General features: G+C 37.8%; 1 protein-coding gene across 1 annotated transcript in view; it reads left to right on the forward strand.

Annotated features, from left to right (window-relative positions):
- The window catches only part of LOC131694949 (uncharacterized), a 35,406-nt gene extending 22,444 nt beyond the window's left edge, over positions 1-12,962 (forward strand). The window contains exons 2-6 of the mRNA XM_058983495.1: positions 2,960-3,086; positions 11,210-11,396; positions 11,456-11,573; positions 11,642-12,495; positions 12,549-12,962. Coding sequence (XP_058839478.1) covers positions 2,960-3,086; positions 11,210-11,396; positions 11,456-11,573; positions 11,642-12,495; positions 12,549-12,814 — 1,552 coding nt within the window. The 3' untranslated portion in view covers positions 12,815-12,962. The remainder of the gene's footprint in view (positions 1-2,959; positions 3,087-11,209; positions 11,397-11,455; positions 11,574-11,641; positions 12,496-12,548) is intronic.
- Positions 12,963-13,506: the final 544 nt, after the last annotated feature.

A 13,506-nucleotide genomic window follows, 5' to 3' on the forward strand; every position in this document is an offset into this window, starting at 1 on the left:
CACGTGTCATAGGTGTATGATGACTAAATTTGTGTGACGTGTCATAATCGTGTATGGAAAATTTTCATAGAAAAAAAGCATCAATTATTAACTTTTATCCATATCTTTGGCTCCATTTGGTCGATAAGCAATCGGTAAGATGTATTTTGAAGGAAATGAGTCAGGAAATCTAGAAAAAATAGTTTTTTTGGTTACTGTGTTGCCAAACATGCTATTTTTCCAGTTTGAAACTAAAACGACATTTTTCTCACACTGGGTGTATTTTTGTTTTGAAAATGATTATCCCATTGTGTTTCTCAGATAGTTTTACACATAAAAACATCTTATACATCAAGATAACTTGAGCCAATCCCCAGACACAGTCATTTCAAACAAAAAAATCAAACATTTCTCAGTACGTTTCTCGCAGAAAATCCCGACATATACAACTATGAATGTTTGGAGGTAAAAATTTCCCAAAATGTTATCACAGCTGCTTGAATTTGTAGTTCTTGGTCACTAACAGTCAGTTAAAGTCTCTGTGGCCACATTGGCTACTATCAACGGTTCCGGAATCCCTGGCGAATGTGTCCAAATTCAGAATAACAGCAATACCGAATTCTCAGTGATGACTGGTCCGATTTGACCAAACTTAGTCTCAAATGGACGGTGTTGCGTCCACATAAACTGTTATTAAATTTATTATCTCGATCCGACTTCCGGTTGCGGAGTTACCGGTTATGTAGTGTGGTCACAGAGAAAACTCCTATTCAAACCAATACCGCCATGAATGCAAAAAGAATTTTTCGCTAAAATCGGAGCCAAACATCTTGCATTTGCAGTTGTAGGTTCCTGACGGCCGATCGACATCTTGTTGGCCACATTGACTGCCAAGTGCCCGGAAAAATGGCCATCTTTAAAAAACTCACATCGGTTTCTCGGAGATAATTGGCCGATTTTCACAAACTTAGTCTCAAACAAAAGGTAAATTATTTCTATAGACTGCCATGAAATTTCGTACGGATCGGTTATATGGTTCTGCAAATATAGAATGAATCGTCCGGTCACATAAGAAATTTCCATATAAGCCGGAACTAAAATTTTTATTTCCAAGGGGGGACCTCATGAAATTCCAGAAATTGAATTCGTATTTCTGATTCCAAATGACCTTAAAATTCAGGAAGCTTAGTTTCAAATGAACGGTATTACGCTGCCATAAGCTGCTATTATTTTTTTAGTTGATCGGGCTTTCAATTCCGGAGTTAAGGGGGTGGAGAGTACGGTCACACTGTAAATTCTCTTATAAACTGGTAACACCACGGTGTCCGAGTGATGTAATACATATTCAATTAAGTTCAACATTACTTGGATTTTCGAGTCTAGATCACTAATGACCTATCAAAGTAGCTATGACGGTTCGTAATCTCGCTAAGTTCCTAACCGATTTTTACAAGCTTAATTTAGAATGAAAGATATAATACTTCCATTGACTGCTATTGAATTTCATTCAGTATTGACTTTTGGTTCCGGAGTTACAGGTTGGTAATGGCGGTCACATAGGAATCCCTCATATAAACCGGTATAATCGTAAAACCTCATAGGTTAAACATTCATTGAAATGAACATTGAATTACTTCGATTCGCTGATGATCAAAGCCAGCGATGATGGTGAATAGGGCATTGCAAAAAAAAATTCTCAAGAGAAAATTCTCAAAAGCCACCCCTCTCATATTGTGACAAATGTCAAAGTAAGCTCAGATGCGAAATTTCATATCATTTGGACAATTCTAGACTCCCGCCCACTTCGCTTGAAATTTTTGAATTTGGTACGATAGGAAAATATGGAGGAAAAAATTATTGAATGCTATAACTTTTGAAGTAGCAATCAGAAAATCACAATTTGTTACATCTTTTCAAAGAAAATAACCTTAGTATTTGAATGGAGATATTCCTGTTTCATGAAAAATACGGGAAAGTGGGGTACTGGGTCATTTTGGACCCAAAATCCCTTATTTTAAATAATTTTTCTGCTCTTCTTGCAACCCCCATATCGAAATCAAAAACGTAGTCCTACGTCAAAAAGTTTCAAATGGGTAATTCACAAACAACGGCCCATATTTTCGAGATAGAGATTTTTAGTCTTCAGTAAAGATAAAAACGAGCTCTTCAACATTTCTGAAGGATCTATCTTGTTTTTCTTTCATTCAAAAACATGTTGCGAATATCTCAATTCGATGAGGTTTAGTCACTTTAACCATACCATCAGAATGACGATCTCAGATTGTCATAAAACATCTTGATTGTTATATCTACGCTTTGCCGTTTCTGGCGAAAATGCGATTGTGCAGTGGCGGAAATCTCAAATCCGCTATTTCTCTGCGAATTCACCGAAACCAACACTCAGTTTCAACGCCTCCTTTATTCATTCACCATCAAGCTGACAGCAGTTTCAAGCAGAATTGCATGCGCTCTGTATAGAAGAAATATAAAATTCCTAAAACTCATCTATCAACCAAAGGATTGGTTTATTATTTGTGGACAAATTGAAGATAGAAGTTTGTTATTCTATTGTTTTGTCCGACACTGTATATGACAAAGTTTAATTTCATTGTAATCGGATAGCCATTCTGTATGACAATTTTATTACAACGTTTTTGCATTAAATACAATCTTACAGCCTTGATTAATGGAGTGTCGGTTTTGAAAGCCATTATTTCTGGTACCGTACCAATGGTACGTAAATAAATTTATAACCGTAATTAAACCCACAAACCAAGTTTTGACGAGCATGTAATATTTTCTTGCAGCACCTCACGAGCCCGCCACGTACTACCACTGAACGCATAATTTCTGATTTAATTATAATCTAATAATTAAAAACTATCAGTAGTTACTAGTATCTATAGCCTACAGCTCGTGCAAACATATTTTATTGCTACATAGTTTTCAATCTTTTTCTCTCTTATTTTGCTAATCGCAGCTACACCGAACTCGAGACGGTTCCCCGCAACCAAACCGTGCAGGTACTCACCAGGGAATGGTGCCTGGAGATACCACCCCGCTGCACGTCCTACCGGCCCGAGATCAAGGAAGTCTACGTGAAACAGGTTCGTACGTACCGTTTCGATTCGAACTGCGGACACTTGTTGAGTATTGGGTATTAGCAAATGAAATGCAATTTATTTAAATTTTCAGGTTTCTTCGAATTAGCTCACATATATTTCGTTCAATAACTACTACATTGCATTCTAGTGTTTTTGTTCAATTTATGTAAAGTGTATTACTGTCTATTCGATTCCCAATTTTTTAGCACTAATCAATTTTGCGCACAGTTTTCTCTGAACGGATCAGGAGATTCTAAAGCGACTTATCAATACTTTTGCAAGTCAGAGTCACTGCAAGGCATAAAATATAATATTATCTCCAAGGAACATTAAAAACGGAATAAAAACTCATACAGAAAAAGTGAAAGTAGCCTGGGTGACATTAATATTTTGCCTACAACTTGGTTATAGAAGAGGAAACTCAATAACTTATTGAAGAGTAGTGAGAGATCCTTCACCAAACATAAGTTCAGTATTAATGTTATACATTCTTAGGATATTGAAGTTGATAGTATACGGAATTCGAATCACAACAGTACAAATTCGCATCCATGTCCGTGTCAGCCGAGCGCAGATTAATAGTAGATCAGTAGGTTTTCTGGGTGTTAAATGCAAAAGAAAAACAGTTAACCGTCGGTTAAGGGCTACAAAACAAGTTGAATCCAGCTGTGCGAACACGCGAATCAAGGCTTCGAATAGCGCCACTTCAGCACAATCCCAGGACTCTCAAATCGCTCGCAGCGAATGAGTTATGTAATCGGAGGTGTGGACATGCGGACGGGTGATACAGTACGAGAACCGGGTGCCTCACGGCACCACAGTTGAGATTGAAAACGGTAGCGAGTTTTAGGACAGACGTCAAAACGCCTCCGTTTGCATGTGATATCCGCTGTTTAAATGAAAATTTATGATTGCTTATCAGGGTGTCAACATATTCCAGCTTTTTTTGCACGGTCTTCATTTTAATGGGAGGAGTGATTTGTCAGTTGTTTGGAAAATGGTAGTCTTTTTTAGATGACATAATTTATTCTTCATTTCTTTCGACGGATTCAGTGTGAATGTTGGCAAGGGGAAAGCAACACTAAAATGCAAGACATGACAATTTTATTTGTAAGCGTAGCAACTTTTTCTATACAAATTCAACGAATGCGTAAAATAAAGAAACGACGTAAATGGAAAACAACTATAATTAATAATTATTCAGCGAATATTGAAATTATCATAAATTGTCTATATTAGTAGGCTTTACGACTTTTTTATAGTCCATACAAAATTTAGTATGCGCATGGTATGGTATGTACGATCTTTTCTCCCAAACTACTTGCAAGATCGTGCCAAATGATTTAACTTTACATCGGTGGTCACGAATTTGGTTTAAAATAATTTGAATAAGACACATAATATATGCAGTTCAAGGCCAAACTGATAAGTTATGAAACAGTAGCAAAGCTCTTGAAATATTTAATATGCAATTCAACGAGCATCTGTCTGATGGAAAAAATGTGATAAATCGCTTTCAACTTTTTTTCGGGCGTCCGACAACAATCGGCTTCCGGTTCGTTATCATGTTGGCCAAAATATTTATACATGTATTATTGTTTTGTACGCTTTCAGCTATACTCATTGGGGAACGTAAACTAAGAATCTTCGAATCAAAAACTTTTAACCTGGGTTAGCATAGTAGCAAACGATGATAATTGAAGAAAACGTTTGGAACGCTTCAACCGTATGAATACATATTCAGCTCACAAGTGGATGAACTACTCGGAGAACAAAGAACGGAAGCTTCTTATGCCGTCTTTTTGATTGTCTGAAACCTCAGGGAGGAGCGAGCATTATGTATCGTTTCTGTAAGAATTGTTCAATACTAAATTCTGTGTGCTGTTCAATGTTTTTTATAAAAATCGCTTAGATCCAAAGTGACTGAAAAGCTGAAGCTAAGGAATTGAATCAAGAAAAATTTATTTTAGGTTTTGTTAATTTATAGTACCTACGACGAAGTTGTAGGTCGGGCAATTATAAGCATATCTTCCGCAGATACGAATTTTGTAGGTCCAACAAATTTTGAAGTATGGAGCATTTTTTAAAACATAATCTGCAAGATAAATTTTTACCCACAACATGCTCAATTTTAATCTAATTGTGCTTAATTGTTCAGTGAAGAAACTCACTATGTAATTTTAATCTATTGAGTTGAATTGAATATAGCTTGGCCTCTAATCAATTGACAGCATAAACACGCTTCGCATTTGAGTACCGTAAATGAATTGCGGCAAGTTTTGGCAACCAAAATTGCATTAGATAGAAATATGCTGATGAATGATGTGCAATTGGATAAAAACAAATAAGCTTTGGGTAAAAATTATCATGAGGATCATATTTTTAATTAAAGCACTGCACGTCGAAACGTATAGGACCTACAAAGTTTACATCTTCAGAAGATATGTTTATAATAAAATGACCTACAACTTTCTCTAAGAAACTATATTTTTAGCCAGTTTTCAAGAAAGTTGAAAACAGCGCAGCTCTTAATTTCTATCTAGTTTGATGCAATCAAATATAGCCCTAGGTGTTATACAATACCTTTTCTGAAAATACTTCAATTCGAAAAATAATAATTGCCGCCATGTTTTTTTTTTCATTTTCCGACCACTGTGTTCTCTTTTTTCTCTTGATCCAATATCTCTCGGCGTAGAAACATGATACTTTCATTGGACTTTTCGAAAAAATACGCTCAACAATATACATTCGTGCAAGAAACATAGCCAGAAAATAGTGGCGCTCATCTTCAGAAACGACTGTTCGGGCCGAAACGTCATTGTACAACGCAGTCCAACTAACATCGGTTTTACATCGAGTTCGCTGCTCCAGTTGAGCTGCAACCCTTCTAGATGGCGACTTCATAGTCTACTTTTTATAAAACCTTTGAAAAGCAACGAGAAATCTCAAGTTTTCATAAGACACAACGTGGGGTTACCTCTTTTTGGACGCCAACTGTAGAATTTCTAGTCATTTTACTTGAATTAAGCTGTTTAAAATCATAAATTTAATCTATGCTTTATTCTTTTGTCAAAGATACTTTGCGATTTTGGGTCAACAATTTGAAAACAACCATGATTTTGCGATTTTTCCATGCAAATTATAAAAATTACTCAACATTATTTTAAAGAAGCGTCTTTGCTTCAATAAAATTTTAGAGAAAGCATTCAATTACGCATCCCTATTCCCCGACCTATTTATCCTCCAATGCGAGCAAGTTTCTAATTTGGAAAACAATAATAACTCTGCCATTTTCCAACCGGTTTTGATCATAAATAGGTCGTTGGATGGGGAATTAAATATTCCCCCTAATTTTCTATTTAAACAAAGACGTTTTATAATAAAAATGAAGACCAATTTTCATATTTTTAATGAAAAAAAAATCGCAAAACAATGGATACTTTCACCTTGTTGACTCAAAACCGCATAGTACTTTTAACAAAAGTATTTTGTAGCACCGTGTCATTAGTTTGGGCTTTATTCGGCGAAAGTAAACAACAAAATAAAGCGTAAATTAGTAGGGAATGTATGCAAATCTGGCGACAGTTAAGTTTTATTGTTATGACCGTCAACTCCCATTTCGGTAAAGTGGCAGAATAATATTTTGAATTAGGTACGTGATTCACTTGAACAAGTGGCAGTTCAATTGATGAGCATTGAAGGAGTGATGCATAAGGACATTGTATAACTTCAACATGAAAGCTATCAACGAATATAGCGCGTGCTGTTGAAATCCGTGTTCAACAGTTGGTAATACTTGTTACTAGCTTCCACCTGAATCAAAACTGACGAGAAGAAACTCAGTAGTGAGATCCGTCGTGTATATGTCGATCGAAACACTTGTCAGTTTCTACTGTGTCAATTTGGTTGGCTATTTTCGGTAAATTTTAAGACTAAGAAAAACGAAAGCAATGGGATTGGAAGACGGATAGGTATTCTAGAGCGAATCAGTTATAAGCTTAGAACGGAAAACTAGGACTATGCAGGCTCATATGGACATGATCGAAAGGAAATGTGAAGAATCCTTTGCCTTCCGCTGGTAGGAGTTGGCCTTTCCACCCAAGTCTACCGCATGTTCGTTGATAGAACATAACTCATCATCATGTTTACTACCGACGCCGGCGTCCATATGAACCTGTCTAGTCCTAGTTTTCCGTTCTAAGTGTATAACTGATTCGAACTAGAATACCTATCCGTCGTTCAATTTCATAGCTTTCATTTGTCTTAGTCTTAAAATTCAACTAAAATAGCCAACAAAATCAATACAGTAGAAACTGACAAATGTTTCGATTGACATACGTCTCAACTAACGAAGGTGTCGGGTCTAGATGAGGTACAGTTTGAGTCGGGGACGCACCACCAATACAAGAAGCGACTGAACGCACTGTCCCAGATTCCAGATCAAATGCAACAACCAATTCTGAAAGCGATTGAGTCGGAATCGGTTGTTGCATTTGAGTTGGAAGCCATACTGACTCCATTCAGAAATCCGAACCAGTTCCGGAATGAGTTTAACTGGGGTACTGCGCAAATCATCACGTACTCCGAAGCCATGAAACGTTTTAGCCCATGAGCTTAAATTAAAATACAGCTACAAAAAGAATTTCAAAACATCTGGATTTGTTGATTTTATTTAAAATAAAAGAAATTGTCAGGGCATTCCCTCTTTTGACATCGTAGATGTTGGACGTTCTTAGTTGACTGATACGAGTTCGATAGTGTTTGCCAGTGATTTTCTCGGATACCACACTGCTGATTATTTTAAAAAATAATAACACAAATAATTCATTGACATCATTCAGATAGGAGAATAAGAAAGTGGCAAATTATGTGAAAAATTAGGAAACCATGGAAATGTTGAATAAAAGTGTATTTTCAGCAGCTGCGTCTGGTTTTGTACTTGCGAATAACTTCTTCGGTGGCCTCGTCGTCCCCAGAGTATGGAATGGAAGTTGTGCGTTTCAGCTCACCTGGTTGCTTAGCTGTAGGACGACCACGTTTGCGCTTCGGAATAACACCTTAAAATATTATATTATTAACTTACGCGAAATATCTGACGCGCTTTTATTGATGAGGGACTTTCCCTTTACTTGAGCACGTGATGTTTAGAACGGAACCTTAAATTGTTTAGAAGCTGATCGAATACTGGCACCATCTTGAACAGATGCATTTCTGTTCTTTATGTTCTCTTCACTTCGTTTCAGCATTTTTCGCACAAATATACGCACCGTTTTCTGCCCACAAATTTTCATTATAGTAGTTACTTATAGTGCCCTCTCAAACGGCTGTCTTATCATGCCTCCAAGCGTATGTTTCATGTTGAAGTCTGTATTCTTTCAATATCAAAACTATCGAAAAACCAACACCAAACTCGTGTTCAGCATTAATTTTTACATCAGAACAACTCACTTGACATTTTTTTTACGTTGATTAAATGTACTGTACTAGAAATGGGCGAATGAAACACGAATCGACCAAAAGAATCGACTATTCAGAAATAATGAATGAAACGCGATTCTTTTTTAAAGAACTGCGATTCACTGAAATATTGACTAATTGTTATGAGCCCAATGAGATTCGACAAGAACTGAATGCATCGATTTGCCAGTTTGCCAAGATTATGTATCTTTAGGACGAATGAAACGAAATGAATGACAAACATTGAACACTGTTTGTTTACACGAAATAAAACATCAACATAATGGTAAAAGGTATGCTTCAATCACCCGAAGGTGAAGCAAAGCCCTCTCATGCTTTCCAAATTGGCACAGCTACTGCTAGATGGAGCATTTGAAAAGATTTTGACAACATCACGTCTAAATGGGAAGTCTCGTCAAATCCAACGGTTGCAGTTATATTGGAGACTATCAAATAATATCAAATAATAAATGAATTGAGTCCATTATTAATAATGGAACTATGATAGAAAATTACTTCAAATATGTGTAACACGAAAGCGTTTCTTAAAGCCCTGGATTTTTTCTCGTCTTTTTGCCTTTCTCATATAAAGATAGGCTATGCAATCACTGTAAAAATCGACCTTTTAACCGAGGCCCGGAGGGCCGAGTGTCATACACCATTCGATTCAGTTCGTCGAGATCGGCAAATGTCTGTGTGTGTATGTATGTGTGTGTCATTTAAACTCACACAATTTTCTCAGAGATGGCTGAACAGATTTTCGCAAACTTAGTTTCATCTGAAAGGTATAACGCTCCCATAAGCTGCTATTGAATTTTTAGTTGATCCGACTTCCGGTTCCGGAGTTACGGGTTGAAGAGTGCGGTCACACAGCAAATTCCCATATAAACTGGTACCACCATGATGTTCAAATGATGTAAAACATATTAAAATTGATGTAACATTATTCTAGTTTGCGGGTCTGGATCACTAATGATCAATTAAAGCAGCTTTGACCACATTGGCCACTTATGACGGTTCGTGACGCTCCCGGGAACCCGCCAAGTTCCTAAGCCAATATCACACCCATTCCCCAACGAATTCTCTACCGATTTTTACAAACTTGATTTCAAATGAAAGATACAGTAATACCGTTGACTGCAGCTGAATTTCATTCGGTTCTGACTCTTGCTTCTGGAGTTACAGGGGTGTTAGTAAGGATACACTGGAATTTCCCATATAAATCGGTACAATCGTAATACCTCAGAGGCTAAAAACTATTGAAATGGTCACCAAATTACTTCTAATCGCAGATCTAGATCACTGATTGCCAATCAAACATTCTTTGAATATATTGTCCACTATCGACGATTCCGGAAGTCCGGAATTCCGGGAATATTTCACAATTAAAGTCACATCGGTTCTTCGGCGATGATTGAACCGATTTTCTCAAACCAATTCTCAAATGGAAGGCAAAATATGCAGTTGAGTATTGCGTCGCCGCCCCTCCCCCCCGCCTTGCCTTTTAGGGGCGGGCATACTGTAGTTGGTAAATCCATTTCCTTGAACAAAGCTCACCTGGGTTCGATTCCGAACCCTGCACATAGGGTTAGAGATTTTTCTAAAGAGGCGAATGACCCTAAGGTTAAAACCTCTATAATCGAAACAAAAAAGGTCTCCTTTGTAAGCACTATGGCATTGCAAAAAAGCATCCCTTTTAAAGTTCTCAAAGGCCCCCCTTCGGATTGTGATTGTGGGGATATTAATGTTGATAAGAAAAACACTAAAGTTGTCCTCGGTTCTTCCTCCTTCAAGATTCAGAATAATTCGTTAATTAACTTATTCATTAAATGAATAATTTAATTGTCCCCTAATTTTGAAACATCTTCAATCCCAACTCTGCGCAGTAGGCCTGGCTCTTTAAATATTTGAGACATATAATATGCTTCAAATATTAATGTTGACAAGAAAAACACTAAACACTTTTCCGGAATACTTTTCAATACTGGCTGTGTAAGGGTAAGCATCTGTCGCTTCTCATTTGCATGGGGGAAGGAGAGAGACTTCAGTCTTCTTGGTATGTAGTCTTCGCTCAAATGCTAAATTTCACATCATTTTCATTTCGACAATTTTTGACCTCCACCCATTTCGAATTAAGTTTCTGTCATTGACACTATAGAAAAATATGAGGGAGAAAATAACATTAAATGCTATGACTTTTGATGTAGCATTCAGAAAATTTCAGCTGATACCTTTTTGAAGAAAACATTCTTATCAGCCCCCGATTTTGTCTACCCCCGATTTTGTGTACTCCCGATTTTATCAGCTTTTTGACCCGATTTTGTTAGGCTCATATGAAAATTTCTAGTTGGAAGTTTGATGGGCGCTAGCAGACGAACCAAGTTGAATTCAAGAAAATACTTTCTTGAGCATATTTTTCGTATCCTAGAGATCCAAAATATGCGAACTAAACAATCAAAAAGGCTTTTGAGGCTATATCTAGGGACTAACGATTTTTTCAATCATTGCTTATAAAATGACATTTGATCTAGAAACCACATTTTTTACAGAATTTTCAAGTTATAGAATTTAATGTATTTTTCATGTACCCGAATACAGGCTATGAAATGAAAAAAAAACATTTTAAATAATTTTTTTTTTGTTTTTTTTTGCGATTGAAAACGTTTCAGAATGCCACCAAAACACGTAAAATAGAATACTGCTGTGAAGGATATGAGGAGACCATCACTAACAACAGTACCGTTGTCGATCGAATCTGTCGGCCGATTTGCCGCGGTGGCTGTGGGCGAGGAACCTGCCAGGCACCCAACATTTGCACCTGCGAGCATGGTTTCACCGGGAAACACTGTACACAGCGTAAATTCACCGTCCAATACTCCAAACTATTGATTAAATCAAAGCATGCTTTATTCCAGGTTGCCGAAACGGGACTTGGGGTGATAGCTGTAAAAGTCGGTGCCATTGCCAGAACCATTCGGTTTGCGATGTAAAAACGGGTCACTGCCGCTGTTCGGACGGTTGGATTGGGCATCAGTTAAGACGATTCGCATAAACAAAATGATTGCAAATATCTAATTTTATATATTTTTTTAAATTTTCAGTTGTGAATCTCCCTGTCCAGCTGGACACTACGGAACTCTTTGCAAGAACCGTTGCAACTGTAGCACATCCAGATGTGACCACATATCCGGTGCGTGTCTGATTGACGACGGCCACGTGATGTTCGAGAACATCACACGGGTAGTGGAAAGTAACTGGTCCGCCGAAAGTACCGAGCGGATATTCGTAGAACAATGGGTTAAAGTGAACACAACCGCTAGTCCCAGCACAGAACCAGCAATCGTCACGACGGAGCTCAATGAGCCGTTTCCGAGCAACGCTACTTACGCTCAATCATATCAGGAATATTTGCCAGCAAATACCAGTGTTAGCTATGTACCCATTGAGGACTTAACGTCTACGACTGAAGCGGCCAGAAACGATACCGTTTACGAAATTGTAGCCTCGACGACCAAAGTAGAAATTACGTTTATTGATACCTCCCTTAACCGGGTTGATTCTCCGGCCAAAGGGGGAAAGGGAAATGATGCAAATAGTACCGAGATTGTCTATGTAGAATCGGATAATCGATCTGATTTAGTAGAGATTATTAACGGAAAAGAATCCACAGGCGAAGAAGTAGAACAGGAAGAAGTTAATAACAAACAGGCGATTGCTACCATATCATGTCTGCTGCTGACATTAGCTTTGCTTCTTTCCGTTGTGGCTTACATGAAAAACATTAATCGAAAGACTATGAAGAAACAACAGCAGCAGCAAAAGCAAGCTGCGATATGCACGGATGACGAGAAAGGACCTGATAGTCCTAGGATACTGGAACCACTTCCAGATCTACCACGGGTAATATACACAAAAGTGAAATCAAAAAGTCAGCGTATTGGAAATACTCAGCTTGGTATAACAATAATATGATCAAACTGAAAGTTAAAGTAATTTGTTTTTTTTTAGAACACTACGATGTTCCAGCCAACAACTCATCGGTGAATAAATCTTCTCCGTACAATTACAACTTTACCCTTACTAGCAGCAAGCTGCCACAGGTGATCCCACCACGAAAGTACAGCCTGGAGCATATTTACGATGAGATTCAATATCCACCCTTTGAGGAGATGAACGCTTCCGCGGAAAATGACGGCGATCACTTTTCGAAGTCGATTCTCACCGACTCCAAAATGACACCGGTGAAAGTGATTGATGAGATTAAAGGAAAATAATAAATAATGTTGTATATGTTATTGTCGTAAGGTTTACTGATGCTTCGGATTGAACAATTCAAAGCACAAGAGAATTCCTTGATCCTTTAGGTTACGGGCACAGAGCGGGACGAAATTAAACAAACATGTACACTAACTACCTGACAAAGATCCGAAAGTTTTCGTAGCTTGTGAGTAACAAATTCTTTGACATTTTCGGACTCATATCCGGCAAAAAAGTCATTGTTTGAACGCTAGTGAATCTTGTGCTTTATTCAACTTATCGACAGTGGTAAAACTGGTTCTGGACCAACGAAGTCAGTCGCAGTGCGCGGTCTAGCCAATTCGTCCGCCCATTCCAGTAATACCAGAATGACCGGATACCCATTGAAGGCAAATTGCATTTGAAATGCTAAATTTTTCTATTTGAGTTCGGCATGCGATTACTAATTTCGATCTCGAATGTGCCAAACTAAGTGCTTTCAAGGCAGCCTGACTGTCAGAGCGAAAACAGATTCTTTTACCGAAAATTCCCTGTTGAAGTGCCGATTGTACGCCACACAGAACCGTGATGATTTTTACTTGGAATACGGTATAGTAACTACCAAGCGATTGAGACTGGTTTAATCTCATTTCACGACAATAGACACCAACTGAGTACTTGAGTTTGAGTCCCCAAAATTTGCCGCAAGCCCGTCTACATTGGCCGAAGG

The sequence above is a fragment of the Topomyia yanbarensis genome, unplaced genomic scaffold (genome assembly GCF_030247195.1).
Source record: "Topomyia yanbarensis strain Yona2022 unplaced genomic scaffold, ASM3024719v1 HiC_scaffold_205, whole genome shotgun sequence".
NCBI lineage: Eukaryota > Metazoa > Arthropoda > Insecta > Diptera > Culicidae > Topomyia > Topomyia yanbarensis.